At 39.8% G+C, this 12,958-nt stretch overlaps 1 protein-coding gene across 1 annotated transcript; it reads right to left on the reverse strand.

The window, feature by feature from the left end:
* Window positions 1-1,372: 1,372 nt before the first annotated feature.
* LOC103100738 (UPF0764 protein C16orf89 homolog) lies at window positions 1,373-8,856 on the reverse strand. The gene is made up of 6 exons (XM_056806292.1): window positions 8,725-8,856; window positions 7,837-7,929; window positions 7,631-7,634; window positions 7,051-7,186; window positions 6,341-6,501; window positions 1,373-1,473 (listed from the first exon to the last, which is right to left on the reverse strand). The coding sequence occupies exons 1-6, from the start codon at window positions 8,791-8,793 to the stop codon at window positions 1,373-1,375; spliced, it is 564 nt and encodes a 187-aa protein (XP_056662270.1). The 5' UTR covers window positions 8,794-8,856.
* Window positions 8,857-12,958: the final 4,102 nt, after the last annotated feature.

The raw sequence follows: 12,958 nt of genomic DNA on the forward strand, positions 1-12,958 counted from the left end.
AAGGAAAATATAAGAACTAAGGAACATGAGGTGGAGGAGGAGATTAAGGTATAGAATGCAAGCCGAGAGGGGCTACAGTCTTGGGGGAGGAGAAGGATTAGAGAGGGAGAGAGATAGAGAGATTCCTAGAGCAGATTGAAGATCCAAGAGGAAATTCATGGGGCCGCCTCTATATATATTTCTGTCTGTTTAGGGAAGTATTCTCAAGCACATAGCAACCCCGTTACAAAGCATGGACAATTCAGATTGGATGGTGAGGTAAGAGTAACACCTTTTTGGGTGTGTAGATTTCAACCCGAGGCTTTCTCAATGGAATGCGACTCCGAGCCAAAATGTTAATGAGTTTGTCTTAGGCAATAGGCTGCATGGCCTGGTTAAGATTTCATTCACAAACATCCAAGTATAACCTTGTGTCTGAAGACACAGTAATCATACAATCATTTATATTTCATAGATGTGAATATGATTGGAATGCTACAGTCTCCAAGTGGATTTCCCAGTAATCCTCAGCCAGAGGTCTCTGTGATGTCTTCAGTCAGAGTTCTACCAACACAGCCTCCTCCAAAGCCAAGGCAGGAACCTCAGCCACTCACCCAGCAAGCAGACACAGGATCCAGGGAATAGGTCTCCTCTGAGCCAAGGCAGGGATCTCAGCCACTCACGCCAAATGCCAGAAATCTCTGGAACCAATCTCTCCAGAAACCAGGAAAGGAATGCATCTAGACTATGCTGGTCTCTTCTTTTTATGCTCCTTTTTTTCCACTTCACTTCCTGTCACTTCTTGTCACTCCCCCTTCTTCACAGAAGCCAATGACAGTCTTTCAATTTGCCTAGCACTGCCCAAAGGGGGAGTAGTAGTCTTTGGAGGTATGAGCTTACTCTAGTAAATGACTTGTGAACATTCTTATTTAGTATTAAGTAGGGGTACTTTAAGTTTTTTTTATTTGATTAGCTAAAAATAGACACAGGGAGAGTTAATTCTATCTTTATATCCTTCTGGGAGTGTTATATTAGGAGAAGAAAGGAAGAGATACTTTGATTAGAAACTCCATGAGAAAAACTTTGTTTTGATTCTATTTACTACCACAGTTATCTGCTCATAGAATATAGCTAGTGTTGATTAAATCAAAAGAAATTAGTTATTTTTGGACACTAGTGAGGTTGATAAGTTTTGCTAGATATAGTTAATACTGTTTTCCTGTTTATCCTTCTCTTAGCTCTGCTAACCCCAATTTCCCTTTACACTGATTTTTTCAGGAGTGTCTTGCCTGTACTTTTCTATTGCTCTTTCTGTGAATTTATATAAGCTATGTTTCATTTTTAGCAGATAGAAAATCATCCCTTTTAGTTGTTGCTTGATTGTTGTGAGGCATTAATGAGTCTTGGTGATGGTTGGTGAATGCACTGCAGAGTAATAAAGGAAGCCACCCAAGACTGCAACTGCCACAGCTGTTTTGTGGGAAGAACACCCATCTAGGGAGAAAGAATCTTGTTAGATTGCATATCAGATAGGCTTTTCATTGCTGCTGAGGGTTGTGTAAGGGGTAGAAAATGTGAGGGGTTTTTATAAAAGGTTGGACTGGATTATTTAAGAGTAGAGTCACCAGGAATTTTAATTAATTCCAAAGAGATTTATTTTAACAATTTATTTATAAAATAAAGAGTGAAAGTAAGAAAATCAGAGAGAGAATATAAGATATCTAGCCTACACACTAAGAATTTTGCTCCAACCCTGGGCTCAACCCAGGCAGGGATAATTAGTCCTTAGCTGGAGGGGCCTTAGCCTTGAGCTGAGGACATGGGGATACAGGGACCCTCTCTCAAGAGGGTGCGTCTCTCCTGAGGCTAGTCCCTTCAGAAAATCCAGGAAAGGAGTCAGCCTTTTTCCACTCACCCCACATGATAGTTTTAAGGAAAGTAGAAGCAGTCTGAGATGCTCTGTCAGAACTCCTCCAAAGTCAAGTTGAAAAAGAAAGACCAAAGAGACCCTTCACAGGAAGTTCTTGGCATTTTTAAAGATCATTCCTTTTCATCACTTCCTGTGACTCTTTCATTTTACATGTACCAATTATAGCTAAAGCTTTGCTTAGGACTGCTCAGGGGGCAATCAGTTGATTCTGATTCGTCACCCACTATCACACACGTGGGCCACAGACCTCCCCCACTTAAGTGTAAATGGGGTGTATACACTTCTGGTGATTAAATCTAAAAATATGCAGAGGAGAGTTAATTTAATCTTTATAATCAGGGGGAGAGTTAATCTTCCCAGTTGCCACAGTTCTAGCCTGATTTCGTGACTTATAAAAATTAGGTATGGACATTTGACTCATGATAATCCTATAAATTTATTTAGTAGAGATTTTTAAGATCTCAGTGTCAATCACATTGTTTTATTCCTTCTGACAATACCACTAGGAAGATATGAGAGAATCACTACTGTTTCCCTATTTATCAGAAATGAAGAGAAAGGATGTGGTTGAGTTACTTAGAAAGAGAAAGACTGTGTTGCTTCTCAATTCTGGTCTCATGTACTTTCTTGTTGTCACCCCTGTCAATGTGAATTTTTGGTTGACTCAGTTTACCTTTACTTTTGAGAAACTCCAATACAAAGCACACTTATTTTTATTTAAATGTTAAGTACCTTTTTGTTATGGAGGCATCTCTGTTGGTTAAAAGTTTCCTGTCAGGAAGCCCAGCTCCTGAATTTGACCTTTATCTTTAATTTATTACAGCTGACCATTTTCTAATGCCATAGCTGTTGAGTGTTTGGACTTTTATGTTGTTTATAGTTAGTCCTTGTAGGTTTCCCAAAGGTATAAAGAGACTCTCAGGTTCAGTATCTCTTTGGAGATAACATTTAGCACTTTTAGTTGTTCTCTCCCAAGGAGGAGTTGGTACTAAGAGCTGTGTCTTGGGGGCAGCTGGGTGGCTCAGTGAATTGAGAGCCAGACCTAGAGATGGGGGCTCTTAGGTTCAAATTTTGCCTCAGACACTTCCCAGCTGTGTGACCCTGGGCAAGTCACTTAACCCCCATTGCCTAGCCCTTACCACTCTTCTGCCTTGGAACCAATACACATTATTGATTCAAAGATGGAAGGTAAAGGTTTATATATTTTAAAAAAAGGAGAGGGGGGAGAGAGAGAGAGAGAAAGAGAGAGAGAGAGAGAGAGAGAGAGAGAGAGAGAGAGAGAGAGAGAGAGAGAGAGAGAGAGAGAGAGAGAGAGAGAGAGAGAGAGAGAGAGAGAGAGAGAGAGAGAGAGAACAGAGTCCCAGAGCCTTTGGCTCTGTATGGAATTTGATTTATGACTCTGTGTGGTACCCATATTAATGAGCCTATCCCTTTATTTTGATTAAAGAGTGGGTTTTTCTAACTAGTAGGAAGTTATATATTTATTTCCAAGAGAATGTACTGATATGGTAAGAGAAGAAGAGTGGATCTATGTTGTCTGCTTTTACCTTAAACCTAGGAATGAATTCTTCTTCTTTTTTTTTTTTTTGGTAAGAGTATAAATACATTTCTTTTTATCTTATTTTATTTTATTTACATTTCTAAAATGTTATGGGCAAGAATGATGAAAGATCAAGTCATATCATCTCATAAAACAATGAAGGATGACACCAGTTTAAATAAACCCAACTAAGTAAAGTCAAATAAAGATAAAAATGGAAGGGTAATTAATATAAGAAAAATAGAAAAGATCTGTAAAAAATATTTAAATTTTTTATGACACCTGTGACATATCAACCAGGCTCCTACTGTAAAGGAAGAGAAGATGAGGAGGAGGGAAAAAGGGTGAGAGGGAATGAAGGGATTGTTTCTCTTTTCTGTTACTTCTGTGGGGAGATAAGCCAGGTCCGTCCCCTTGGAAAAAGAGTATGGCTCCACAGAGATATTATCTGGGAGATGGAGGTCAGAAGACTAGAGTGGGACTGCCTCAATGAGATGGCAAGATGCCTCCCTCAGAGGAGCCCAGGGCTCCTGAGATCAAATCTGTCAAGATGATCTCTTATACTTCTGCTTTCCAAAGGGACATTAACTGTCAGCTTTTTCAGGGGTTTAGAAGGAAAGATGTCAGTTTCCTTGGTCAGACAGTCTTGAATCACTGGGGTCTGGAAATCAAACCCTCTCTTGGTGGGAAGTGTGACCCTCCCAAACCTTTGAGAGGTCACAGAAGAGAGAACAGAATTTCAGCTTGAAATCTTGCCTTATTGATCCCCTTGGTTGTGTTATTTAGAGACAGGCCCAAACCCAAAGCCCTAAATTTCAAATGATTTATTGAGTTTAAAGCAGTAAAGGAATGGCAGAGGTATGAGGTTGGAAAAATGGAAACTGGGTAAAAGGAAACCCTAAAGATTTTCCCCTCTTGCAGATTGGACTTTTTGAGTTTGGAGGCCAAAAGTTTCTTAGCCCTGACCTCTCCTTTATTCCAACTGCTTTCTTGTCCTGACTCTCAAATTAACTAGACCTTGAAAGTACAAGTCCAGGGACAAGTAAGGGAGGGAGGGAGAGAGAGAGAGAGAGAGAGAGAGAGAGAGAGAGAGAGAGAGAGAGAGAGAGAGAGAGAGAGAGAGAGTCAGAGAGACAGAGAGAGACAGAGACAGAGAGACAGAGACACACAGAGAGAGAGACAGAGAGACAGAGAGAGAGAGAATATCCCAGGGAAGGTTCTGGATGACTCTGGTTAAAAGTCCAAATTCACAATCCTTCTTGAGGATTTTAGACAGCTGTAGTTGAGAGTCTTAGTGGAGATGTTTCAGGGTCTCTGAAGGGAAAGTAAGTCTCAAATGAGCAGGCTTCTTCTCAGCTTTCAGGAAATACACCTTTCTCCTCCAGCTCCCAGGCTGGAAGTGACCTGTCAGTTGGGTTCTGGAGTCCTCTCTCCCTCTGAACTCACAGTATCTTCTTTCCCCCTCCTCCACTCTCTTTTCAGCTGGTCCCTGGCTTCCCTCCTAAATACAAAATCTCTCTTTCCTTATTTCATACTACAATTTAGGGGATGAGCCACTTCTTTTATCTAAAAGTATCCAGTTCATTCTCAATACTTAATTGGAACATGGGACTAAAGGTTCAGGCTTTTAAAATTACTTCCTGGTTGCCTGAGTACAAAAAGTTCCAGTTCCTCCCTGATGCTTGGACTGAAGACTACCTTGCATAAGTCAAAAGCAGGAAAGTTGTGTTCAGCTAAATAAACATTGTTTATCTTTATCATTGTTTATCTAGTTGTTTATCTTTAATTTTTAAAAATTTAATTAATTAATTTAGAATATTTTCCCATGGTTACACAATTCATGTTCTTTCCCTCTCCTCTTCCTTCCCCCCTCCCAGAGTTGGCAAGCAATTTCACTGGATTTTACATGTATCATTTATCAAAACCTATTTCCATATTATCAATATTTGCACTAGGATGATCACTTAAAGTCAACATCCCCAGTCATATCCCATCAAACCATGTGATTAATATGTTTTTCTTCTTCGTTTATACTCCCATAGTTCTTTCTCTGGATGTGGATGGTGTTCATTCTCATAAGTCCCTCAGAATTATCCTGGATCATTGCATTCCTGCTAGTAGAAAAGTCTATTACATTTGATTGTGCCCCAGTGTATCAGTCTCTGTGTACAATGTTCTCCTGGTTCTGCTCCTTTCGCTCTGCATCAATTCCTGGAGGTCATTCCAGTTCACATGAAATTCCTCCAGTTCACTATTCCTTTTAGTATTCCATCACCATCAGATACCACAATTTGTTCAGCCATTCCCCAATTGAAGGGCATCCCCTCATTTTCCAATTTTTTTTGCCACCACAAAGAGCACAGCTATGAATATTCTTGTACAAGTCTTTTCCCTTTTTATCTCTTTGGAGTACAAACCTAACAGTGGTATGGCTAGATCAAAGGGCAGGCAGTCTTTTAAAGCCCTTTGGGCATAATTAGGAATGAATTCTTAAGAAAAAAACAAGTGGAATAAGTGCTCCTAAAATATGAAGTCAGAAATGACAATGGGTATTTATATCAATTCTGGCATCACAACTGTTCTTTTCTTTGCTGCTAGCCCACTTTTTCCATTCTGTATCCCCAATTAACATTTTATTTTAGGCTTCTGGATCCATCTGACATGGGTAAAGCCAGAGATCTTCCCTGTAAATTTTTTTTTCTGAAGAATGTAATCTGTGCATTTTCAAAAGAGCAAATACAATTTCTGCCTATTAAGTCACTATGTTTTTCTGTTCACAAAATGTAGGGCATATCTGCATAGGATTATATGTATGTGTAGAGATGATTAGGGTTTTCTCATTTGTCTTCTAGGCACTAAAAAGACATCCTATTAGTCTCTGATGGTTTTACCTGCAAATCCTTTCTCTCTCCTCTTAACTCTTCTCAATGATTGTTGTTCATCTTCACTAACTCTGGATAATTGTTTTCTATTGTCATCTGGTGAAAGAAAAATAAAGAGGAATATCAGGTGAAATTCTTTAATATGAATTTTTACAAGTGTATCCTGCCTTCTTCAACCCTTATTTCCAACAACATATTGTGGGAGACTTCTTGGCACTGAAGGTGCTTGTTGTAGTTTTTCTCTCCTGACTATCTGTCAAGTGCTATAAATGTCAGTTATCAATACACATTTTTCCATCTATTCTAGAATTCCTACTACTTCACCCACAACATCTCCCCTCCTTTTCTTTAAAATTCTTCCTTTCAGACCCTACACACTACAAAAACCTTTTTAGGATCCTGAAGGTAAATGATCTCAACTTGGAAATTCCATCATAGGGCTTTGAGCCCAATTCCTTGCTTTGCTGCAAATGCCCTACACAGCTCTTCTCCTTTTACATTGTATATTGTCTGCCTCTTTGATGGAGACCATGAGCACTAAGGGTGGTGGCAGTTCATTCCTGGCATTCAGTCAGAGTTCCTTCCATCTGACTATCAAATGCTTGGGGAAATAGCTCCAATGAGTTGATGATTCAGTCTCTTTCGATAGGATATGGCAGCTTGTATTTTTATCTTCTCTAACTTCCCAAGTTCCCTGCTCCCAAGGAAGTCAACCTTACTCACAAGGCTTCCCAAAGCATCCCTCCACAGGTCGCTGCCAGGTGAGAATAGCCTGTAGCCATCTAGCCTTGTAGAAATCTGAGTACCCAGAAAGTCCACAGAACATGACTGAGGAAAGAAGATGGAATGAGTCATCTCAACAAACATCCAGGGTGCTTTTGGCAGTCCTTCCCATAGACTCCTCTTGATTTCCATTGTGGAAGGCATTCCTATGCCTGCTATATCCTCAGAAGTCATTCCAAATAAAAATTAAAAAATTAAAAAAAATTGAAACACACACACAAAAAAAGAAGTCATTCCAAACCAGATCAGGGTTGAGTATATTGAGCCACTGCAACTCTTGGCTGAGAGGGAAGAGTAGTACTGCTTCTACGCACAGCCCAGTTCAACTTTCAGGTTAGCATTCCCCCTTAAGAACTTCACTAAATGTTGGATAACGTCAAAGGTTCTTTGTGAGATGAATGTCCTGATGGGATTTGGGCTTCCAAAGGAAAGAACCTCTAACATTCCAGCATTCTTCATTCCTTACTGAAATGTCAGGCACCTATAACCCTCTTTCCTTCAAGAACTGTCACTGACAACTCTTTAGGAGAGGGGGGAATTGTTGATAAAGCCAAGTTAAAACAGTAGTCAAGAATGCAGTTTGTATACATATATTTGTGTGTCTGTGTATGCATATGTTTATTCATCCTAAAATAGGAGGATTATGTGTACTATTCTGGAGACTGGAAGGCAGATCATATTATTTTCTATGAAGGGATCTTCACTAGAAATGAAAGTCCAACTTCTTCAGTTTCCAAGTTCAATTCCGTCATGTTAGCACACAAAATATCCACATAGTGTTTGGATTTGGGGAACAGGCCATCTGACCATCCTTTCTAGCAACCAGGAAACCAGAGATCATTGAATTTACTTTTGGTGGCAGGAAGGAGTAGCAGTTGTTACAGAAAAATGTGTGATTTGGAGATGAATCTGAGGAATTACCAATGTGTATAAAATAAGGCCTTTTGCCACAATTTTTTTTTTGCATGAAGTATTACAACATGTTTAATCAGGACTCTATAGTCCTTTTTAGGACTAACCCTCCTCATTGCCTTCTGGAATAGCAGCTACCGCAGGCCCTGAGAAACCATTAGGCCAGAGGACCAGATGCCATTCATTCTCTTACTCATTTTTATTGTTAACAAATACAAATAGCCAGTTCTTCCTATGCCAAATGAGTTGCTGAGTTTTTTTTTAAAAAGTAATTTGAAATATTGAACTAAACTCTTAAAGATAATCTTCCCCCTTCCATGTGACAGATTTAGCTAAGCAGGAGAGCCAAGAGACATTTTTTATACCTTTAGTCCCAAGAATAGTGCTGAAATCCTTTCTGATATTTGAAGATATAGTTAGGAATCAGATTAGAATTTCAATCTCATCTATAAGTGGCTAGAGAACAAGAGCAATGTGTCTTGCAGATGGGGAGGTGGGAGGGGGATGACAGGCTATATGCCAAGGAAAAACAACTTATTCTTCTGGTCTTTGATTTTGGTTCCATTAAAGCACATGTTATACATGTGCTTTATATATATATATGGTGGTGGCTGGGTGGCCTCCTTATCAAAGCTGTTTCAATTTGGCGCTATCTGGCCTTCAGGAGAAATCTTCTAGTCCATAAAATAGTCACTTGCCATTTTGGCAAACAGGAAATAGAGGAGCTGGTGTGACAGTGCATAGCCCATGCAGCCAGGCTTGGTCATGAGTTCCCTGCAGAGGTCAGTGACAGTGCAGGGCTGCAAGCCCTCCTTCCTGAGGAGCAAGCAGTCCCAGGCTATCATTTAGAGAGAATAATGAATGAAGTTCAGGGGATAGATAGGGTATGACCATGCTAATACAGGTCCTTATTGCCTTTATAAGAACTGGTTTTGAGCTTGAAAGGCATATTATAATCCACCTCCAGAAAAAGAACTGGTGGAATCTGAATGCAGATCAAATTATACTTAAATTTTTTTTTCTTGCTTTTTTGGGGAGGGGTTTATGTTTTTTAAAAATTGGTTATGTAGAAATATGTTTTGCATGATTGTACATGTATAATCGCTATCAAATTTCTTATGTTTTCAAGGAGGGGAGGGAAGGAGAAAATTTGTAACTCAAAATAAAAATATTGTTAAAAATTATTACCTATAATTGGAAAAAATAAAATATAAAAATTTTCTCTTAAAATGAAATGAGTAAAACATTTGTTAGTTCACTGTATAGGGGAAAAAAGTGTACTGAAATGAGAGCACCTACTATGACAAATATTTGCAATAAGAGGGGTTGCTGATAATTTCCTCTCTAGAGAAGAAAGAAAAAGGACAATAAAATTTACTTGGTTCCTAGTAAGAGATTCGTGCATGAATTATTTAACTTTTTGGAAAAAGAATTTGAGTTCTCAAATCTGGAGTAGATCATGGTAGTGATTATGTGACTCTAGGAATGATGGAACTTCCAAAACCCAGGCTATAGAGTCTCTTGGAATCCTATCAGAATGAAAGTACAAATTGAGCAGTGACACAAAAGGAGAGAAATTTCACATAAATTCTGACTGATACTAGATTTCTACCCTACTGATCCCCAGACATAGCTAATCCACACCCATATTTCTTGTTTCTCACAGATACTTGACTAAGGTCTTGTGACTTTCACTAGTCACTTGAGAAATGGAGTTGAAATCATTCAGGAAATGTATTCTCATCAATAGGAACAGTTTCCTACTATCAGTCAGTTGGCCAAACATTTGCTAAGTGCCTGCTACTGTCAGATAAGCACTGGAGATACTTGCCCTCAAAAGTGTCCACAATAATTAATCCATTGCTGGTGGAGTTGTGAATTGATCCAACCATTCTGGAGGGCAATTTGGAACTATGCCCAAAGGGTGATAAAAGACTGTCTGCCCTTTGATCCAGCCATAGCACTGCTGGGTTTGTACCCCAAAGAGATAATAAGGAAAAAGACTTGTACAAGAATATTCATAACTGCCATATTTGTGGTGGCAAAAAATTGGAAAATGAGGGGATGCCCTTCAATTGGGGAATGTCTGAAAAAATTGTGGTATATGTTGGTGATGGAATACTATTGCGCTCAAAGGAATAATAAAGTGGAGGAATTCCATGGAGACTGGAATGACCTCTAGGAAGTGATGCAGAGTGAAAGGAGCAGAACCAGGAGAACATTGTACACAGAGACTGATACACTGTGGAGCGATCTATGGGAAAGAGCACTATCCACATTCAGAGGAAACACAGTGGGAGTAAAAACACCGAAGAAAAACAACTGCTTGATTACATGGGTCGAAGGGGATATGGCTGGGGATATAGACTCTAAATATCACCCTAGTGCAAACATCAACAGCATGGAAATAGGTTCTGATTAAGGACACATGTAATACCCAGTGGAATTGCATGTCGGCTACGAGAAGGGTAGAGGGAGGGGAAGGAGGAATAGAATATGATTTTTGTAAACAAGGAATAATGTTCTAAATTGACTAAAAAAAATAAAATAAAATATATTTTTAAAAGTGTCCACAATAAACCACAGGGAAGATCATTACTGAGAGATGAAGCTTAATTTCCTCTCAACTCCACTCCTCTCCTCTCCCCACATCTTTCTTTCCTTCTCCCTCTTTTAAACCCTTAGCAGCTATCTTAGAATCAGTACTAAATATTGGTTCCAAGGCAGAAGAATGGTATGGGCTAGGCAATGGGGGTTAAGTGACTTGCCCAGAAGGGAAGTATCTGAGGTCAAATTTGAAGGTAGGACCTTCTGTCTCCAGGCTTGGCTCTCTTAATCCACTGAACCACCCAGCTGCCCCAGATGCTTAGTTTTCATTAAAAACAAATAAGTACTTCTGGTTTGGTTAGAAAGTAAGGGGGTCTATAAGACATTCACAATTAAAGTATCTATACCGGACGACATACAGTGAGTGATGTCATTTAAGACTAAGCTTGCATTGGGGGGTCATTTCTCCAGGCAGAGAGACAGTTAAATCTTGTGTTCCTAGGTATGTGTAAGGAGGATGGATGGTGATTTATCTGTTCAAACCCCATAGGTGTAGCCATGATCATTCAAGCAAGGGAGATATTAGTTTTCCTAACAAATAAGCCTATCGACTTGCACAATATTTACCTTTTAAGTAAAGTGAGTCACTGAGTTTGAGGTAGACCGCGGCTCTGGTGATGAGTGGTAGCAACTTCGTTACTATCTTCTCTACTCTCAGGTTTAAGGGCTTCAGGGCAGGGTTCTGGGCCTATTTTTCCAGGGTACCTTTTAGTTGTACTGTGAAGGAATATGGCAGGTCTGTGAGTCTGTCTTGCCCCATTGATGTGCTTCGACTCTCCTTATTCAATGTGTCTGATTCTCATTCCTCTTTATTATTTTATGTGTGAAGGGAATCCCCTGGGGTCTTACCTGTGTCCCCAGACTGCTAGCTTTGCATCACGCGAGTGTTATGTCACATGAGTGGGCTCCAAACATAGGTCATGGGAGAAATGACCTAGGCACAATGACTCAGAAAGGATCAGGTTAGGATCTAGGGGTAAAGGAGAAGCAATAGAAGAGGGGGCTCCAGGAAGTGGTCTCTCTCTGTTCCCTTGGACCCGTCATTGAAAGGATGGTGGTGTAACAAGGGAATCACTTTAAAAGACTGATATATATTAATTTAAGGTCGCCAAGGAATCAGCTATGTAATTCCTAAATGAAAAACTCAAGTCAGCCGTCAGCCTTTTTTGGAGTTTAATTACAATAGGAGCAAGAAAGGAATTAGAGATATATATAGAGAGAGAAAGGGGAGAGAAGGGAATAGGGCTTAAATACCCCTTCTGTTTAGGCTGGGCCAAAAGGCCCAAGCCCTTAGATAGCTGGGGCAAAGAAAAGAGATCAGTCCCTATTACTCACGTGTCCAAAATGGAGAAACAGTCTCAGGGGCCCCCACCTTCAGCTTCCTTCAGAGCAAGCCTTCTCAGAGCCCAGGAACCACACCGACCAAAACCTCAACCCCCCTCCAGTCTCCAGACCCTCCTATCTTTAAGGACACCATCCAAGTTGCCTCCCCTCAGTCCTCACATCTACCAATCACTCTTCATCAATTTCCCTGTCAATGGAGGCTCTCGCTTAACCCAGGACCGCCCAGAGGTTTCTGGCTTTTGCACATGTCTGTTGAAGGTCATATTTTTCAAATGATTAAATCTTTACTCCTTTGCTACAGCCCTTTCTAAATCCTGTTAACTTGAGTATGGTAGAGATTGGAATAATTAAATTTTGATCTAGGCTGCAGCCCTTACTCAATCCTATTAGGACTGAATAGGGTGGAGTATCTCCATTGTATCAATTCTAAAATCAATCAAGACTCAAAGAAATTCCTGTTCTATGCTTAAGCATAGGTCAAAGTCCTTTCCATTGTTCAGCAAAGGGTTTCTGTCCTAAAGTAATCTTAAGGGAAGAGAAGGAACCTCCCATGCCAATGGGATTCCCATTCCAATAGACTATCAGCAAGAAATTTTCCAAGTATGAAATATTCCAATGGTGAAATTTCCAACATTTATAAGTCTAAGGAATTTTGAGGTTTACAGTGGCTGGGACAGATAGCCATGTGAAGAAGCGCCCATGTGGCGAGATTAGAATAGGCTTAAATCTCCTTCTATCTCTATGCTCTCTATTTCAAGTAAATATTAATAAACTCTATGGAAATTAAGGACCCGAGTTTTAAATTAAAACTAAATTAGCTTTAACATTGAGGCAGAAGCTACTCTCCCTGAAATTCCACTTTCATTGTTTCTAGTTCTTTCTAACCAAAAGGAAGCACCACTTTCCACTCTTCTTTATGGGTAGAACTGGGATTGGAAGGAACTGGGAGGACTGGAAGCAAGGTAACCTCAGCCCTTAACT

This window comes from Monodelphis domestica, chromosome 7, assembly GCF_027887165.1.
Source record: "Monodelphis domestica isolate mMonDom1 chromosome 7, mMonDom1.pri, whole genome shotgun sequence".
NCBI classification, from domain to species: domain Eukaryota; kingdom Metazoa; phylum Chordata; class Mammalia; order Didelphimorphia; family Didelphidae; genus Monodelphis; species Monodelphis domestica.